The sequence below is a fragment of the Rattus rattus genome, chromosome 4 (assembly GCF_011064425.1).
Source record: "Rattus rattus isolate New Zealand chromosome 4, Rrattus_CSIRO_v1, whole genome shotgun sequence".
NCBI lineage: Eukaryota > Metazoa > Chordata > Mammalia > Rodentia > Muridae > Rattus > Rattus rattus.
The window spans coordinates 168727367-168748240 of NC_046157.1; the positions used below are offsets into that span (position 1 = coordinate 168727367).

Sequence of the window (20874 nt, forward strand, 5' to 3'; positions counted from 1 at the left end):
TGCCACATTCAGAAACACACACACACACACACACACACACACACACACACACACACTTTAAAAGTTTCAACGTCAGGCTGGACAGATGGCTCAGTGGTTAAGAGCACTGACTGCTCTTCCAGAGGTCCTGAGTTCAAATCCCAGCAACCACATGGTGGGTCACAACCGTCTGTAATGGGATCTGATGCCCTCTTCTGGTGTGTCTGAAGACAGCTACAGTGTACTCATATACATGAAATAAATAAGTAAATAAATAAATAAACCTTTTAAAAAAAAGTTCCAATGTCAGAGATAAAGTTTCATTTCATTTATGTTAGTGTTGACTCAAATATTATTAACTAAACTATAATTAGTTTAAATTTATTTAAAGGGGTTATACTGCTGAAAAATTAGAAGAGAAAATACAGTACCAATATAGAAAAAGAGATTTCACTACTAGAATTTACTTCCTAGCAATGTAGTTTGTCTGTTCTCTGATAAATTTCTGAGTTCTACGCAGTGTATATTTCTGTTACATATATTTATTTGTATTCAAACGTGTAACAACTTAGGATGGTTTAAAATAAACTTTCAGGATTTAGTTATTAACATAGTACCAAGATTTCTCTTCTATACAACCTATTTTAATAGATAAAATACTTACAAACTAGAAATATGTACATTCTATGCAAGCATTCGAAGTTAATTCTGGTATTCACTAACTGAGGTACTCAAGAACTTGATTTGAAGAATCCAGTAGACTGAAAGTCTGTTTCTCAAGAGAACTGTGGTCTTCTACCAACGCAGAGATTTTTGAATTTCTGTATTCTAAGAGTTCATGATCCTTGCTTGATATCAATAATTCATTATCAACAATCCCGATCGTTGCATCTTCCACCAGAATATTAGCCTGGTATGTTCCAACTGGGATTTCAGGTAATCCAATGTAGTCGTGATCCGCCACTATGGAACCTTGCAGGAGATAAAGACTGTCTGGAAGAGAGATCAACATTTCACTTTAGAATTGAGGGAAATGAAGTTTAAAGTTAAACAGTAAGTGAGGAGCAAAGCTTAAAGCAATAAAAATACATTATCAATATTAACTCGAAAAGCTTATCAAAGTGCGCATTGTAGCACACATCTTTAATCCTAGCAACTTGGGAGGCAGAGGTAAACAGATTTCCCACCCCACACTCTCCAAACAACCCAACCTTTTTTTTTTTTTTTTTTTTTGGTTTTTTTTTCCGGAGCTGGGGACTGAACCCAGGGCCTTGTGCTTACTAGGCAAGCGCTCTACCACTGACCTAAATCCCCAACCCCACAACCCAACCTCTTATCCATTAAACTTAAACACACACAAAAAGCGAACAAAATTATGTACAATTCCCCAACCCAACACACACTTAAAGACCGTAGGAACACCAGATACACTGAAATCAAGCTTCCTACTTCCTTGACTGCTCTTTGCTGTACACTGTCTACGTGGGACAAGCAACAGCAGTACAGGTTAGGTCAGAATTACACAACGATAACTTTGATTCTGATGATGTGCGTAAAATGTTCCTACAACGCATTTCTGTGGGGATTAAATCAGCTCTTTTTAGCCAGCTGAATTGCTACACTACATGTTTCTCATTTCAGATGCCGTCCAGTGTGTACAGACTTCACAGTAGTGCCACTGTTGTCAATGGGTTATAATATGAAGCCATAAAGTAGACAAGGTAAAGTGGCTGAAACCTGGCTCGTGTGACAGGAGTGTGTGAGGCGGGCACAGTGCAGTGCCGTACTGTGAAGCAGCTAAATTCTTATTTAAGTGATATTATTTATTTTTGTGATAGCAAAAAACCTTAGGAATGTTCCAGGTCTACCTCATCTACACCGAATGGGGAAACTTTTCTTCTCAGTATTTTGTTATTCTTTAGCAAACTCATCATTAGCCCTCGGGAAAACAGCTTTAAAATAAGTTGTTAAACTATTAGCAAAGTAACACTGCCTTCTGTATAAAGAGTACAGTAGAAAACATTCCTACCAGCTAATTCAATACAAAAGGAACTCATCTGCCATAACTGACTGTCATCCCTGCACTGTCTTTCTGAATCTTCTTCCAAACATTAACAGATTCTCTGGAAGATTTTGATAGCTTACAGAAGCCTCCGATCTAAGTTTAAGAACTGAAGACTAATTGCTCATTTAGATCTGAGAACAGTGGGAATTATTTCAGCATGTCTGAGAAAGTGACCCCTGTGCAGAAATTCATACATTTAAAAACTTAAAACTTATAAACGTTAGTAGCTCTTAGAAATCCACGCTCTAAGCAGGCAGCATGAGTGGGCGTGTGGGAGTCTCTGTAAACAAGACCGCCAGAAACACTCTGCAAGAAGCAGGAAGGAAATCCACTTCAACGCGACTTAGCCGGAATGGCTCAGCCTTCTGGAGTCTGACACAGGCAGTTTATTTTAGCCATATTTAAGCAAAGCACAGTTTTGGAAAAACAGTTTCCTGGAGATAATTAACTCAATCCCATGTGTACAACAAGACCTAAGATGTGTTTATATTGAAACTCTCTACAACGTACATATGGCCTCTGCCATAAAGATGGGTTCTTAGGATAAGCGTCTAGGAGAATCACTAAGGTAGACATAAGAGCCTGTGGGAGTCAGGATTGGTCTGGCACTAAAACAACAGAGGTTACCTAGCCTGAGGTAAAGTACAAGTGCCATCTCAGAAGGATGGTTTCTTTACTGAGCGGGAGGCAATGCTCAAGACCTAGGGGACAGAGAAATGTAATAGTCTGGGGAAGTCAGGGAGGATTGGCCCTGTGGATAGCAAAACATTACCAGGTTATGAACTACATCCCTTCTCCGGTTGGAAAACAGGTGTGTGAGGCTTCGAAACAACTGATTATTTTCAAACTTTTATATTATATTCCTCTTGTAGTATACCTTTTCCATGATAAAACAACTATAATTTGATACTAGATTAATATTGTTAGAATGTTAATAGTATGAGTAGTGAACTGGATGTACTCTGGGTCTGGGAGTATGTAGCTACAAGGACAAAGGAACAATTTCTCTGCATACACTGTATGACGAGTGATGTGGAGCTCATGAGTATCATGTTCTATGCTTGTTTATTAGTGAGACCATTAACTGTCACAGCACAATGAGAGTCTCCCACTAATCTCACCAACCTGTGAACGTGTTGCTTTACATCACAAAGAGAAATCTGGGTAGTCATAAAATTAAAGCTGCCAATCAATGATCTGGTCTTAAAATTAGGGAGATCATCTTAAAATATTTGGGTGGATCCAAAAACAAACATCCCCAAATGCCTAAGACGAGAGACATTTGAGGCATCGCTGGCCTTGAGAACAGAAGCAAAGGAATACATCAAGAAGTAAAGAAAGGATCTAGAAGCTAGAGAGGACAAGGAAATCCATTCTCTTCTCTTCTGGATATTCTAGAAACATGACTCTGTCGATATAAAACTTGCATAATAAAAATTATTTCATAAGTGGGCTTTTAATCCTGAAGGAGAAAATGAGACTGAGGCGTCTAGGCGAGGCGATCGACATCTATCATCAACAAAGCAAACAACTTGAAAAGCAGAATGTGCTGGATGGGACAACACCACACTTAGGCCCTTGAAAGAGATGATTACAAAGGGACACTATATATTTTGGAAATTCTTATCAAAATATGTAGCTTAAAGTGCTCAACACCAAATCAGACAAAATAGCAAACAGGTCTGCTTAAAATAGCATTGACAAATACTGTTAACCTAGTACAACTGAACCTGTTAGCACAGTATATGTTCCAGAAACAAACGACAGGAACTTGGCAACGTAAGTCCATCTGTTTTAGACTGTGACTCTAACACAGCCAAGAAATCAATAGTAGTAATGAGTACTATAAGAGATATAAACAGATACTTAAATTCCTTCTGGATATCAGATGTTTAGATTCATGTCAAATAAAAAGTGTCTGATAGTTAAAAATACTGTGTTGATTAAATTTACTTTGTGGACTCTTCAAAATCAGCTGCTGAAGTAAGGGTTTTTAGGAAAATGCATGATGCCGCAAGAAAAGATGGGAAAAGGCATTTTTATTTACTTTGTATTCTGCCAATGAAACACGCACACGCACACACACACACACACACACACATATGCACTCACACATGGACCAAATATGACCGAAGAACTAGTTTGTAGCATGGTTGATAGGAAATGTTAAAATAAATCCGCCTATCAACTTCAAATGCCTGTTCATAATACCACAAATTCCTTGTAGTATTATAAGAAACATTTCCAGAAAATTTAAACTTGTGTTCTCAACTTGTTTCTGCAATACCCAGAAGGAAAATAACTTGACTTCCTCTTCAGTGTCTTTGATAAGAGAAAAGCCAAAGACTGTGGAGCAAGGCCCGGCACCGCAGCTCCACAGGCAAATCCTGTATGAATCCAGGTTAACACGGTGAAGGAGATGCACTATGAAGAAGAAGGGCTGACGAGGAAATCTTCATGAAATTAAAGAACTCGCAGACTCCCTTTCTCCTGATTTAGCTTACAGAAAGGAGGGTCTGTAAACCGCGCTGTAGTGAGAAGACACAGAGAAATGAATGTACTATCCTTACAAGAGCTGAAGTATCCACATGTGCAGAGTTAACAGGCTAAGATAAGTCTGTCACTACACAACTGGTTCCGTTACAAGAAAGGAAGGTATCAAGGGCTTGTAACAGAAGTGCGGGGTGCAGACCAGAGAGAAGATCCCCAGGGCTTTACATCCTAACACAGGAACAGGGCTAAGCATAGGTCATTCCTTGTTGCTTACAGTTACATCTACTAAGTAACTTGTTTATGATGTTTACAAATGTACTGCATACCATTAGACAGAGCAGCTTGCATTAGAATATGTGTACAGATATTACTGTCTATCATATATTCATTGTACACAATGAGCAAAGTCTATGATATGCATGCATGAAAATGGCACAATGTGTTATCTTTTCAGAAAAGGCACAATAATAATAAAGTATCAAATAATTCCTCTCATTTATCTAACCTAGAGAAGCTCAAAGGAGCAAATACATTAAGATAAATAAAATAATCTTCCTGAAGTAGAGGGCTCAATCTGAAAACCATGACCAAATGTCATTGAAGTCCTACAAGGGAAAAAGTTAAAGGCCAGGATGCTCTCTGGCACAGTTTGAGGACTCTAAATGGAATGTAATGGTGTAATTCTGAGTATTCTCTGTCCTCCACCTTAACCCGTGACTTAGGACTTTATGAAGCCGAATTAAAAGGAAACCCAGTTTTAAAGTTTCCCCAGCAGTCTCACAACTAGACCTGGACCACACGCTCGTCTCTGCACTAGGGAGCAGAGCTGCTGCTCCCACGCGAGGCAGCTGAAGGCGGGGGCTTTCCTTATTGGAAACCGGTTCAGCATTTTCACAGCCGTTATGAAAAAACAACAAAGTCAGAACAAAAATCCTGCTATGTTTGCTTCCATATTATATAACAACATCAATCAATCAACTAATCAATCAACCAATCACTCATCAATCAATCTTACATGCTTGGTTCCTAATGAGAGAGAGAGAGAGTGGGATTAGGTTGGTGGGGAAGTGGGAGGATCTGAGGATAGTTGGAGAAGGGAAAAGGTAATCAGATATATATTATATGAAAACAGATAATCAGAATATATTATATAAAGATCTATTTTTCAACAACAAAGTACAAAGAAAATGACTTTGTGAAAGTACATTCTAATCAAACAGACTCCTGGAGAGAAGTAAAACTCTACCAAGTTTCATAAAACTTAGATGGGGAGGATTTTTACCCAAAGGAAGGGGGGTTTGCTTGAACGTCGAATGTTTCTTCTTGAACTAAAGCACCTGAGAGGCAGCGGAGGCTTACCCTGCTCACTTGGCTCTCTCACGTAAGGCCTGAGGTGGGACATTTTGATAGGTCGTTTGAGTCTGGTCCCAGTGTTGTCTCTGAGGACGGCGCATCCGCTGTCTGTAATGTAGTCGATGACACAAGGACCGACCCACTCAGATTGGAAGCGGCCGTCCTTCCACCAGTTCTTCCTCTGCCTTAACACCTCGTGGCCCACTTTCAGGTGGAAGGGGTTTAGCTGCTTTGGTTTCTTCTTAGCGACTTTGCTTTTACTCAGCTCCTCTGACTGGCTGCTCTCCATCTGTGAACGTAAAAAACAGTGACAGGCCTTAAATCTAAAAGCACTCACTGATTAGATCATGGCACTGTTTACTGGTTAGCTCCTGAAATCAAGGTTGGAATCCTAATGCATTTTAAAAATACTAAGGGCAGGATGGATACTCTGTGTACACAGAAAGTACAATGAAGCAGGCTGAGTCATTCTGGTACTTAGACTGGTACCAGTACGGAGTACAAAATTCTCCAACTGCTAACAAGGATTCTAACACATTAGAAACCAGGCCCACGCCGTCTCCCCAGTTCATGACTTTCCGTACATCTCTCCCAATTTTGTAGCTAATAAGCAGACTCTTCAGGGGGTGGGAAATGCCTGAGACGCACTCATGAGACCTGGGTTAGATTTCCAGCATGCACTAACACGGCAGCATGCACTGACACGGCAGCACACGTCTACAACGGGGGAAGGAGGTGGAGGGGGATGGGACAGGAGCATCCAGGTGCTCTCTGTCAGCTGGCTCAGCTGTGTCAGTGGCTCCAGTTTCAGTGAGCAACCTCGGCTCAAAGTATAAGGAAAATATTAAATGTCCCTCACTAGTCTCTACACACTGGCTCACACACGGGCACGTGCATAATATAAACTTTTCCCTTGTTTTTGCTTAAGGGTACATCATGGCCGCATATGTGAATGGCCACTGCTGAGATGTTAAACACAACCCCTCTCTGGCAGGGCTTCACTAGGGGAACTTCCCTAGTGGACAGAATTACCTGGCCTGCTGCTGGTGTCTGGTTCTCCACCACGCCATCAGCCTCTCTAACCGCAGCCACGATTCTGGCGAACACACTTGTGCCTTCGCCTTCCCCTTCAGGAGGACACTCCAGCAAGCAAGGGTTCCGGTTGAACATTTGGAAATACGGCGAGTTTTTAGTAGGCTCCGCGCGGGTCACGTTGAAGGCAAAGGAAAGAGCTGGCAGCTGCTCGTCCCAGGTCTCGGGGTGCTCGGCGCAGTGTTTGGAGAGGAATGTTTTCACTGTGCTGGGCGTGCTGTCAGATGGATTCACACTTCCAGACGCTTGAGAGATTACAGTCTCCTTTGCACCAAATAATCTATACAGTTCTACATTGATCTAAAAAGTATGAAAAAGAAAACTGACTGTTTAAAGTTCATACTTTCCCTCTGGCTTAAAAAAGTTTCCAAGAAACGTGAATTTTCCTTCCATTGACCGTTGGCATTCAGGTACAATTCACATGCATTTGGCTAAAGTCCTACTGACCGAGTCTGATCCACACATTAGCTTTGTCTTACATTTCTGTCATTACATGCCAGGGCAGTTTTATGGTGTATTGCTAACTTCATTTTAAAGACACAAACTTCAGCTCTGGGAGTCTAGACACCTTACCCAGTAAATACACAAACAAAGAAATGGAAGGACAAAATTCAAAACTAATCCTGTGGTCATGTTAAAATTCAGACACTGTAAGTAAGTAATGTAAAACCACTATTCCCTTGCCTCGATGTTCTCAGTTGTTGTTATTTAGTTTAATTTAGAACCTTCCACTGATAACTTTCTCTGTGAAAAGAATTATTTTATACAAATAACCCAGAATAATCAAAAAGGTAAGGTTTATGAAAGAAAAGCGTGTGTGTGTGTGTGTGTGTGTGTGTGTGTGTGTGTGTGTGTGTGTGTGTGTGTGTGTGTGTGTATGTGTATATATATCCAACCAAACACTCATTTCCCAAGACTCTCAGAGGGTAGATGTGGCCTCACGAAAGCTCTGTCAGAAAAAGATTTGAGTTAGAATTGCTGTGCAGACTCAGTGCGCACTAGCTGTTTGCCCTGTCCTCCCTTGTTAACTTGTTAACTGCAATACAAATACTATGGCCTGTGTTCTGACAGCCACACTGCCAGCACAGGACTGACAGTTCTACTGCAAAGGTGGGAGAACAGGAGCGTGGCCTGGGTCCCACTGGTGCTCATCTTGCAATGCTAACCTTGGATATCTTGTACTTCTTTTACCTAAGTATAACATCAACTTCTATTTCAATTTTGATTTGGAAAAGGGAGAGGAATTCTTTATTATTTGCGCCTGAGCATGACTCCTCACCCACTCTTAAGTGGGAGGCTATAAGACTCTTCAGTCACATGACCACTCTATGAATAGCTTGGTGAAATTTAATTTTGTAGTTATAAATTTAATTAACTGTTGAAATGAAAGAATGAGTGAGGAGTCTACTTCTGCATGCTGTTTTCCACTTCTCTCCTACTGAACTTCACATATCATGTGTGACTATGAATGACTTAGCATGCTATGTAATCTGCAATATTAGTAAAGACTTTTAGTTTGTGCACATATTAGTATGTGCACATACATACATATACACAGTTAGTATACACCTTATCACAGCTACATATATAAATATATAATATGTACATATAAATTATCCTTAATATCTTTAATATGATATAAACATTCTATTACATTTTTAAATTTTTGGTTGATCTTAAGCTTGAAGTAAAAAAAGTATTATTTGATCCAATCATCTCATTTTACTTTGAAGATGTCAAAAGATAGGTTTCCAACAAATCTAGTAGTATACATTATATACCTGCATATCTACAGCAATTTATTCCAATGTACTAAGTACCCTGGAAAGCACACAGCACTGCCCCAGACACTGCAAGAGTGATACATGCTCCCGAATGTGAGTCCTTTTTCCTACCTGATCAATGAATTCATCTCTTTGGTCCATTATTATTTTCTGAGGAGGTCCATATAGGAAAAATATATTGATAATAGCTTTAGAAATTTCTGATGCTGAAACATCACATAAAGGCAAAATCATAACCCATTTTGAGAACAAGTCTGTCATGATCATAGCATACACATGACTTCTGCTGCTTGTATGGAAAGGTCCCATCAGATCAACAGTAACTACACTCCACGGGCTTCCCACCACGGAAAGGTGCTGCTGTGGTGCTACGATAACTGTGCTTTTCGCTACTTGGCAATGCTGACAAGCATATACCTACAGAGAGGCACACAATAAGGAAAACACACACATGTTAATCGTCACTACAATACAGATCAGTTCTATAAAGCAGACTCTTAACATGGTCTACAGGTACTCTGTGTCTTAGAAGAAGTTCCATGCCTGAGAGCAGCCCTTTAAATGATACCTTTTACTTGGAACATCAGGCAAATATCAGTGCAACAGCTGTGTGAGTCCAAACAGCTGAGCACAGGGGGCTCCTCCCGCTGCTCCGATTAAAAGAGTCTCAGTGGGGTTATTTATACTCAAGTGAAATGTAATTCTAGTTCATATTCAAATGTATGCTAAATCAAGAGCTTAAGGAGGTTTCTTTTATTTTACCTTTAGTTGACAGTTTCTCTAACTAATTGTGGTGGTACGCATATGCAGTACTTTGACTAGAATGCAGATGCTGTAAGACTGTGGCAATCACAGAGTCTGGGCAACAAGGTCAAACAAATCCAATTGGGTTATACAGTAAGAACTTAACTCAATATAAAAATCAAAAAGGAAGAATACAAAAAGGAAAAACTACTCTCCCAATAGACTATCATGCAATATTCCCCTTTTCTGTGAGCCACCATGGAACTATGTAAATTATACATACAGATGATATCTCTTCCTTTAATTTTTATTCTACAGGCTATTCATTCATCTATTTCAGTAATATTTGCTGAACTGTAATTTTAATGAAACAATATTAAAGATGCAGAAACCTCAGTATCACCTGGGGAGGATCTAGGTATCTTTTCTCAGCTGTGGGCTGAACCCCTGCTGCGGCTGCACATCACACATCCTGCACATCAGAGCTAATTGCAATTCACAACAGTAGCAAAACACAGTTATGAAGTAGAAATAAATAATTTTATGGCTGAAGTCACAAAGTGAGAATCTATATTTAAGGATCCCAGCATTAGGAAGGTTGAGAGCCACTGCTTAATTGACTAATTTATAGATGGTACTGTTTTTAAAACACTTCTGGAATTTCAGGTAGGAAAGTATTTTAAAACCAAGTTCTAAAAAACAAACGTACAACAGAACCACAAAGCTTCCTCACTGTGATCAAAGTCATTTGTTTAACAGTACCAGGTAGGAGGAGAGATGGTCATAAGAAACGAGGGGCATGGACAAGAAGTGGGAGTGGGCGAGTCTGATGCTGGACCATCTTGCGTCCCAATTTCAATGCATCCCCCAGTTATAAACAGCATGGTTTTCAAAAGGACATCTGGTCTCAAGCTGTAACCTCTTGATGGCTATTTCACTGAATGCTGTCCAGGAACGCTTAGACAGCTTACAGTTTGGGTTTATGTTCGTGACCTTCCCCCCTTTCCTCCCTCCCTGCATTTTTTTCTTTGTTTGTTTTTTTAAGACAAGGTTTCTCTGTGTAGCCCCGGCTGCCCCAGAACTTGTTCTGGAGACCATGCTGGCCTCAAACTTAGAGGTATGTGCCACCATGGCCTGGGTGATTTGACACTTTTTTCTATCTTAAGACAGAACAGGGACACAAGCTGAGAGTTCACACTGGAACTGATTTATTACCAAGAGATTTATTTTCATCATATAAAAAGTCATTCATGATGGTGCTAAGGATACAATAATTAGCAAAAATTTCAACTTCACCTGAATTTTGTCTGCAAAATGGAGCTCTAGTTCTCAATAAATGTGTCAAAATATTGTATTTTCTTAGTTTAATTTATGCTCTACTGATTTAAAGTAGTTATAAAGGGAAGCAAAGTTACCTTTAATTTAACTATTTTCTTAGTTCAAAATTCATCTATAAGGTACTTACTCCAAGGTGTTATGTGCAGTGCATCTTAAGCAACACTGACCTCTTATTTATTAGAAAGACAGTAAAACATTCCTAAGCACTGTGTGGAAGCCATACCCACTGCTTGACATCATTGGTCACGGATGTCCAATAGTAGCTGGACTCCACTAGAGTGAGGGTTCTGGAGATGCCGTGATGGACACCAGGGCCATTTTCATGGCACTCTCTCAACACTTTCTTTTTTTCCTCTTCCGAAACAACTACCAAACGATTTTGTTTTCTGTCTTTTCCAACATAAAACAGCTTTTTTTCTGAAATGAATGACATAAAAAATATAAATTTCAAAGCTCAATTAAAGCCTTAACTTAAAGCTATGAAGATTTTAAATTTTATTCCCATAAAATCTTTCCTTAAAACCAAATATTTACTTTCAATAGTATTTCCATGCATTCTGAAGATCCAGAACGACCACTTCCTGCTACAATCCTATAGATATCGACAGAAATGGAGTGGCCTCTCACCAAGTCATGTGCTCCCTATGAGAGTATGACACGACCTTCCTACAGAAGTATTCAAATTAGGGAAATGACCGTGGAGGCTGAAGCTATGAAAATGGCTTAGGTTACAAAGTGAGTTCTTCATTAATGAGATGCTTCTGGTACAAACTTTTCTGTAAAACTCGGTATAGCTGGGTGGTTTTTGTTGTTTGCTTGTTTTTTGTTTTTGTCGTTTTTGTTTGTTTGTTTGTTTGTAGGCAATACCCTTCCCTTCTTTGTTCTGATGTGAATAGGGTAGGGATGGCATAGTGGGAGGAACAGGACTCTTAGCTCTGAAGATAACCTAAGTAAAGGAGCAAGCAGGGGATGGGGAGGACCATTACTTCTCCAGCTCCTGTGGGGTAGCTATGCAGACCAGACCACGTCAAGATACCAAGGTGATTAATAAACAGAAACCCTATCTTACTCAATTCATCTCTAGGGCCTATGATGTGATTGGCACACCACAGAGATTCAATAAGCATTTCTGACATGAATGAACGCATCTCCACTTTAGTGTGAGAGGTCTGTCTATTGTTAAGAACAGGACTTACTGACAGAAATCTGTATAGGGATATATGAACAGGAATTTACCTATGACCTTAGAATTTATAACCGCATGTTCTGCCCTGACTTGGAGAAAGCCTAATGCTTTATCTCCAGGCAAAGCTTCCATTAATAGCACTAACATTCGTTTAGTATCTGTTGACGTGCCTTTTGCTTATCTCATGCTGTTTGCTTTCCCCATCGAGCAGCCAGGGAGGATGCTGCCAAAGCTTTCATAATTGCCCTGTGGCCTCTCAAATACTTAATGCTCATGTAAACCTGAGAATAGTTAAAGGCACAGTGTGAAGGGAGAGGGGAGAGGGGAGAGGGGAGAGACAAAAGGGGGAAGGGGGAAGGGAGGAGAGGGGAGGGGGGAGAGGGGAGAGGGAAGAGGGGAGAGGAGGGAACGGACAAGCTCACTATGGATACAGTGAGAGTCTCCCAGCCTTTTGTTCTAGTAAGCAAACTGGTTAGCTCACTAAATATCAAATAATTTTATCAGCACTCTGTCATTAGTGTCTGAAGGTGAATCATGTAAGGACCATTAGATGGCAAAAGCAAGGGAAATTAATTTATGTCATTGTTTTTTATGGTTATTCCTTTTGATCTAAAATTTAACAGGTCATTTCTTTTCTTTTTTAGATTTATTTTTTATTTCATTTTAGATTGTGAGTGAGTGAGTGTGTGTGTGTGTGTGTGTGTGTGTGTGTGTGTGTGTGGTGCGTGCAGTTGAGTGCTGATATACACTAAGGCTAAAGCTGGAGGTAGAGGTGGCTGTGAGCTGCCCAGCAAGGGCACTGGGAACTGGACTTGATCAGTGCATGCTCTTAGCTGCTGAGCCATCTCTCCAGCCCCCAACTCAGTACGTCTTCTTCACGCTTCCAGCCTTCAGTTAGCTTTCCTGTGAGTTTTACTTTACTTGTGAGTCTAATCTTCCATTTAACTGACAACCACTTAGCAATAACGAAGTTCCTAGAGAGGGTTCTACAGCACATGGAGAAGAACTGTAACTTGAGATCCAGACACTGCTCTCACCTTTGAAGACAAATTTCTTAGCCGCCCTTCTGATGCCGCTTCTCTCACTCGACAATGTGGTCGGGTGGTACTCGCCTGTGCGCTTATAGTACGCGATCTGTTTAAGATGAAGGTCACCGTTTTTTCCACTACGGACCATCGTGACCCTAGGAAAGATTATTTAAAGATGTTACGTAAATGACAAGCTAATTCTGTAGCTATTTCAGTTCAGGCCTCTGCCACATTTCTGCTTATGCATGGACTGAGCATTCCCAGAATATTATCTGTGAGGGAGATAATTGCAGGACAGAACAGGGACAAGAGTGATGTCACCTACAAACTGAAGTATCTGAATGCTCCTTATGAAATCTACCATGGCAAATGACCTTGTGATGCAAGGAAAGAGAAGGAAGTGCATGAGTGTCCTTCAGAAGTTAGCATGGAGCCTCGTGTTGGCATCAAAAGAAATGTCATTCGCAGAGGCTGATTTCTGGTATGTACTACTTTAGGAGGGAAACATAATCTTACATCACTTTGAAACATATTTGAGATTACTGCAAAACTCATCAAATCAAGTCACATCTGGTATTCTATTATACATGGTTAAATGATAATGGCAGTGGCTCAGCAACTAGATTCCACAGCCTCTGACTGTAAATAAGCCTAGCTTTCCTTCAACAAAAGTGGCAAACCTTGAACACAACAGCCCTTTCCGTTCTGCACCATCATCAAGGTGGGGACGGTACTAATCTAGCTGGCAGCAACATAACCATGCACACTGATTTCTGTCCTCCTTTCCAGTCTCTGGGAGACTGACCCTACAGCCACATCTGTAGCTTTCTAATGGGAACCGTCCAGCATAAGGCAATGATGAGGAGAATCAGAATGCAGACCAGGTCAGCAGGGTGCTTTCCTCTGGGCTGCTAAGTCTTCCCCCGCCTCTCTCTCCACAACTGGGAACACATTCTCTGCTTCCTGCTGGACCCTGATACCAATTTCAAAATTCTAAAATACAAAGTGGATGTTTACTGCTCATTAAAATACCTGAGGATAGTGAGGACTAATCTTGGTTGACAACTTGACACACCAGGGAAGAGGGAGCCTCAATGGTGTGACTGCCTCCATCAAATTGGAGGGCACCACTTAGTCTCTGTAATGCTAAGACAGTCCTGTCAGAACCCACACGGGTCAGTTTAGTTATAAGGTATTATCATTAAACAAGAGTTTTAGTTTGCCTCTTTTTAGAGACAGGGTTTTGATGAAGCTCAGACTTGTGTGAGACTTGTCACCCTCCTTCCTTAGCTCTAAGTCCTAGAAATAGAGCCATTTTATAGTAGATGGCTATACGTCAAGCAAATGACAAATTTACCATGGTTTCTCAAGCATCTCTAAAAGGCTGATCCATGACGGGGCATGTAGCTTAGCAGGACGGTACTTGACTAGGATGTATAAAGTCCTGGTTTTAAATTCAACTGCACACATGCACAGTATACCCACATTCAAAGACAGAAAGGCAAACAGACAGACCACTCCCACCAACATACACATACACGGTTATCCGACACGGGCCAGACACAGAATTGGAGCTACAATGATGACCAACAAAACGCATATCCCTCTGACCCTCGTGGTGAGTTTCCATTAGAGTGGGGTGGGAGATTATTTTGAAAGCTAAAGTCAAGCTGCTTTATTCACAGTAGTTAAAAACTGGAAGGGACCTAAGTCCCCAATGCCAAATATACAAACTATGGTGCACACACAGAATGAAATATTATTCTGCCTTAAAAAGAGCTCATTCTAACACATGTGAGAACATGGATATATCTTGGGACATTATGCTCTGTAAATATTTTTTTTTTAAGGCAAAAGTTTTCAAACTCATATTAACAGAAATTAGAATGGTGGTTTCCAGGAACTGAGGCTATGCATGGTTGATGGAGAAATTACCCTCTGGGCTGGAGAGAGGGCTCAGCTGTTAAAGTCGAGGCTCACAACCAAAACTGTAAGAGAAATTACCACCTAATGGTGCTTGGCAGAGCCAGTAACAGCCTGGGCCAGGCCTCTGGAGCTTTGCCCTGAGGCCCTGGTGTGGGGGAAACACAGCTCCTTCTCTAAAACCTGGAGCATGCTTGGGCAGGGCCTCGGGAGAACCTCACTCTGGCCACTGAAAGGAGCTATGGACAGGAGTGCCAAGGCTGCCGTGTACTCGGTCTGTGATGCTCTTGAGATCCCCGGTGCTCCCTTTGCACAGCACTACTAGAGTAGTGACATTCTGCGGTGTGTCTCACTGTGTGACAGGGCCTTCCAGTGACATGGCCCCTTTCTCCCCTGGACTTTCCTTTAAGATGCTGTGCTTCTTTATAAACCTGCTTGGCATAAGCCATCAGCTTTGGCAAGATCCCTGATCCTAGCTTTACTACAGTCTTTTTCTTCTCATCCTCTTGTCGTCCCCTTTAAGTTCTTCTTAAGTTCGCCCTGTCACTGAAGACCTACCTATTGGTCCAGGTCAATATGAGTACTGTATTACAATCTAAAACGTTATCATTATTATTATGCTATCATTATCATCATCATTATAGTAGTTTACAAAGTAGGATTCTGTATGGGATTCTCATTCACACCTAGTTGGCCCCCCTCCCACTCACTCCTCTCTCCACTCTCCCTACTCCTCTTCTAACTTTGCACTATCTGTATTCTCTTCTCCACCTTCAAATCACATGTGTTCAACTGGTCTCTATCACCTCCCTTAGAACCTCCCTTATCCCGTCTGGACCCTTTTCTCCTTTCCTGGCCCCTACACATAACCATCCCTAAATCAACACATTTATGTCTTAAGATTAGAGCTAAGAAGAATACGTCTGAACACAGGAGAACATGTAATATTTGATTTTTTTCAGCCTGAGCTACCTTATTTAGGACAGTATTTTCCACTTTCATCCCTTTTGGTTTGCTTTTGAAATTTTAGTAATTTCATTTCTCTCTATGGCTGAATAAAAGTCCTGGTACGGGGGTTGGGGATTTAGCTCAGTGGTAGAGCGCTTGCCTAGGAAGCACAAGGCCCTGGGTTTGGTCCCCAGCTCCGGGGGGGGGGGGTACGTGTGTTCAACACTTTCATTACCCACACATTCTACGATGGACATCTGCACTCATCTGATTTCCTTGCTAATGTGAGTGTAACAACAATAAGCACAGATATGCTCATGGTGTCTCTGTGGAGATTCAGACACACTGGGATATGCCCAGAAGCTGTAGAGTTGGGTCGCGTGGTAGTTCTAGTTGTAGTTTGTGAGAGGCCCCAGGCTTACTTCCGCAGTGCCCACCAGTTCAGACCCTACAACTGAGTAGGAGCTCCCTTTCTCCCACCTCTGCCCTGCTTCTGTTGTCATCTGACCTCTTAGGATGGTCTAGGATGGAATTTCAAATTCGTTTTAAATCTGCATTTACCTAGTGGATAAAGCTGTTCAACAATTTTAAAACATAGTTTTGGTTACTCGTATTTCTCTTGAGAATTTTCCACTCAGTCCCTTACCCGCTTATAAAATTAGATTCTCTATTTTTTCCTTAGTAATTCGATTCCTCTGTACATTCCAGGCAGCAATCCTCTACCAGCTGTGTACTGTGATGGTTTTTCCCTATGGTGCAGCTATCTTTTCACTCAACATTTCCTTTGCTGTACTGATGTTTTCAATTGTGAGGTGCCTGCATTGGCTACTGAGTCACTGTTCATCTAAAATGCACGGGAAAGTCACCTAAGGAAGAATGGTTTATTCTGAGTCACAGTTGGACAGCACAGTGTCCCATGACAGGAAGTCAGTCAGCTTGGGTGAGGCAGGGGCAAGCGCATTCCCCTAAAAGCTGAGCACCATGAACTTGAGAGCTGGAACACCAGCTATAACAGGTCTTCCCACCTCAACTAATTTCACTGAGTTAATCCCCAAAGGCCGTCTGAGACATTTGTTTCCCAGGTAATTCCAGATCCTGTCAAACTGACAACATTAACTGTCCAGCACCATTTCTGAGTTGGCCTTCCGTCCAGAGAGTCCTAAATGCCTGGACTCATGCGTTTTCCCTAGGCTTTTTTCTCTAGCAGTTTCAGACTTTCAGGTCTTAAGCTAAAGTCTTTGAGAGATTTGAAATTAACTTTATACACGGTGAGATAAGGACGTTGGCTTTATTCTTCTATGAATAGATTTCCACTTTCCAAAGCCCCATCTGTGAAGGAGGCTGTCTTTATTACAAAACTTTTGGCATATCTGTCAAGGCATTTGGCTGTAGCTGTATAGGTTCAACTCTGGAACTCCTATCAACACCAAGGTAGGTTTGTTTCTATGGTTCTGTAAGGTAACTAGAAATCAGATACTCCGCCCCTCTTTATCTGTGCTCAGGGTTGATTTGGCTACCGTAAGGTTTCCAAGTGACTTGGTTTTTTAAAGTGCTGTGAGTATGGGCACTGAGACTGCACTGCTTTTGTAAGACGGTCATTTCATAACACACATTCTCGGAATCCAAGAGCATAGCCCTGGAGTCTTCTTCCAGGCTGGTCATTTTGTTTTTGTCTTTTTGAGGCGGGGTCTCACTGTGTCATCTATCCTGCCCAGTCTGGAATCCAGGCTGTAGATCACCAGCCTCTGCCTCGGCACCACCACCCCAGCCTTACTTTCCGGTTGGTGTTACGGGTCTCCTTCTTGTTGTTGTTTACTGCCAGGCTGTGTTGCTGTGATTTAGGCAACTGTGAATGAATGAGTCCCTGTCCTTACCCTCATCCCCAGCACGCTTGGTAATCATTTATGGAAAGGTTACAGATTCATGTTTGACCTGGTTTCACAAGGTATAACCCCTAAAGGTTAGTTCTAACAACAGAGAAGAGAGACCACACGGACTGAAGGCATAGTGTGCTTCAGAAAGTAGAGGTAAAGTTTAACACAAACACCTCAGACAAGAGTGAAAATCAGGTGACTTCATCAACATTCTCATTCCCTTCAACTGTTCTGCCTTTCAGTGCAATCCCAATTTGTTGACAGTTGGAGACTTATTGCAATTATCTAGTTTTATTCTTCGTTAGGATGGGAATGACTTACACCTTTTAATAGTCTAGGCAGAGACTTTCCATAGACATTTCAGAAAGAAATGATTTATTTCCATTTTTACTCCATCTTTTGTAAAAACCAGTAAGTGAATTCTAAATTGATATGTAGAATCCAAAAAAAGTCTAAGTGTTTAAATGACTACGAAAAATAACATATGTAAAAAAGTTCACATTTTAAGGCTGTGCGACTGGTAAAATAGCAACAGGTGGTCCATGGGACAGCACAGTGGCTAGAAACAGTCACTCGGATAGGGCTCAATTTCAACTAGGGTACCAACGAAATGATAATTCTCAAGAAATGCTGGAACCATTATACACCCACAGATTTAAAAGATGAACTTCAATTCATATCTCACAGTACATGTAAAAATTAGCTCGCAGTGGGCCATGGACCCGCACTTAAGAGCTAAAATGACAATATTTCCAGAAGCGAAAAACATAGAAATTCTCCCGCGCTATGTTATACTAAGGAGCAAGTATGAAGAATCATTGCTGAAGGAAAGGATTCAATGTTTTAAAAAAAGACACTGCTAAGGAAAGCACACACTCGAGAGAAGAGTTATACCTGTCTACGACAAAGAATTGATGGAGACCTCTCAAAGCGTAACAAGAAAGCAGACGACCTAGCTTTAAACACAGGCACAGAAGCGAGGCTCTGCCTAGGAGACATCGTTAATAAGCACCTGAGAAGTACTCAGCATTAGACAATGCGACAAAGTGTCAATCACAGCCATAACGGCTACGGTTATATGAATGTACACAGCAAACACGTAATAGCATCAGTGTTCCTGAAGATGCGGTTGCCGAGAACACATAAGCACTCATGTACGGGACATTTGGAAGGCATGGAACTGGAAGTAGGAATTTCCCGTGTGTGACATTTACCTAGCTATTAGTGACCATGCTTGGAAAAAAGGACATAATAATTGTCCCTCCTTTTCTAAAAACAAAAACATAGAATAATGCATTTTTAAAAGTCTTTTACACATGGTAAAAGGACATAAACCATTGTTTTATTTATATATTTCCCTTCGGGGTATTAAATAAAACCTTCTTTCTCAAAATCTACGGAAAGATATCATAAAATATTTCATTCATGTGATTAATATTTTAGAACGATATCTGTTTTACTGTTACAGAAGACCTGTTGAGAGATGTTACTTGCTTTTTTTCCCCCTGTCCCTTTTCAGGGTATCTGTAGCCAAAGCTGTCCTGGAACTAGGTAGATGGGGCTGGCTTCACACTCATGGTGATCCTCCTGCCTCAGCCTCCCAGTTGTACGGACTTTATAATGACTTATTGTTTTACGTAGTTCATCAACTGCTGCTTCTGAGGATAGAAACAGATGAAAAGGTGAAACAGGAACTGTGTAAAATGGAAAAAAATCACAAAAATAAACAATATTTTGGGGCTTAAAATATAAGTTCTCAAGAATTTGGGAGTTAAAAAAAATGTATTGAAGACGGTTGATCACAACTTCTAGTTTAGGAATTAGAAAAGGTATTGAAAAATGGCTCGTTCCAACTTCCAAGTGTTGCAATTTCATCAGGATACCTGATTAGGTTTTTTACAGCATGTTCCTTTGACAATGTTAAAACAACAGGTATTTTTACCAATACTTACTGCTTAACTCCTACAATTTTATCTTGTGGAGCCAATAAAATTAAAACTATTAACTATTCCTTTAAATAAGGAGTTTGTTGTTTTTTTTTTTTTAACCACGAAGGTACCATTAAAGCCAACGAAAGGTTATAAGTTTGCATACCAACTTAAAAACGTAAAAGTTGTGTTGTTTTAATAAACAGTAACTTGTAATTAGAATTCTGACTTTTGAATTAGTCTGCTTTTGTCTCTGAAAACTGAACCCGTCAATTTACGTATTAACTGGGAAAACGCTGGGAGCAGACTGAAGAGGCACTACTCCAGACTATATCCTGCCTAACGTAAGCGAAGAAATCGCTTTATTTCCAAATGCAAACAAACAACGCCGCACAGGACAAATTCATGTCCATTTTGAAAAATTCTCTACCGAGGTTCGAATTGACCTCGAAGGGAGAACTCAGATTTTTAAAAGGGTATCTTCCCTTTAGAGCTTTAAGAGTCCCCCTCCACACACACACACACACCCCTTGAGCTCGTTCCTTTACTCTGGGGTACGTTTTCAAAACGAATGGTGACTACGATGCAGGACGAGACTCCTCCAGCTTCAGACAAGCGCCACGCACGAGTTTTGAATGCAGTCTAGCGTTCGCCGCCGCGGGCGAGGGAGCGCCCTGGAAGCCTTTGGACACCTCATTAACTGACCCCTGAGGGCTAGGTCCAGCTAATCCTTGCATAAGCAGGAAAAGGACCGTTGACAACTCAATTAGAGTCGCCACCTCCCTGAGCCCAACAGCCCTCGCCCCTCTGCAGCCACCATCCGCGGCGCTGTGAAGTTCAAGGCCCTCCCGCCCCAACGGCGCCTGCGCGAAACCTCCACGAGTCAAACCCGTCCTCAGAGCAGTCGAAGGGAACCGTTTCAAAGTTACTGGAACGCTACGTCTCAGTTTAAAAAAAAAAAACAGAAAAAAGAAGAAAGAAAAATAAGTCTGACAGAACACACTAGAACGACCACTCACCGAAGTGGTCCTAAATGCAAACGGCAGGTTTTAACTCTCCTCTCGCGATTTATCTGGTGCTACCGGAAACGGAACTACGGGGGTCGGAGTTCTGGTGGGCACCGTGAAACAGGAAGACTC

At 41.2% G+C, this 20874-nt stretch overlaps 1 protein-coding gene across 3 annotated transcripts; it reads right to left on the reverse strand.

Annotated features, from left to right (window-relative positions):
- Window positions 1–292: 292 nt before the first annotated feature.
- Window positions 293–20865, reverse strand: Gin1 (gypsy retrotransposon integrase 1). Of its 3 annotated transcripts, XM_032901703.1 has the most exons (7): window positions 20755–20865; window positions 13072–13217; window positions 11072–11265; window positions 8878–9183; window positions 6923–7282; window positions 5897–6179; window positions 293–972 (listed from the first exon to the last, which is right to left on the reverse strand). In XM_032901703.1, exons 2-7 carry the CDS (start codon window positions 13208–13210, stop codon window positions 698–700), a joined length of 1557 nt encoding a protein of 518 aa, XP_032757594.1. In that variant the 5' UTR covers window positions 13211–13217; window positions 20755–20865; the 3' UTR covers window positions 293–697. The 3 variants fall into 3 exon arrangements, with proteins under 3 accessions (XP_032757594.1, XP_032757595.1, XP_032757596.1); XM_032901704.1 differs by lacking the exon at window positions 11072–11265 and having other exon boundaries at window positions 20755–20790; XM_032901705.1 differs by lacking the exons at window positions 13072–13217; window positions 20755–20865 and having other exon boundaries at window positions 11076–11183.
- Between the last annotated feature and the right edge of the window lie 9 nt (window positions 20866–20874).

Bases quoted from the DNA above. Each gene is read 5' to 3' on its own strand.
- Gin1 (XM_032901703.1), bottom strand. From the start codon at position 13,210: ATGGTCCGTAGTGGAAAAAACGGTGACCTTCATCTTAAACAGATCGCG. The intron at 11,266-13,071 runs GTGAGAGCAGTG...CATTCATTTCAG, and splicing joins TAAGAAATTTGTCTTCAAAG to AAAAAAAGCTGTTTTATGTT. The intron at 7,283-8,877 runs GTAGGAAAAAGG...CATACTTTTTAG, and splicing joins GAGATGAATTCATTGATCAG to ATCAATGTAGAACTGTATAG.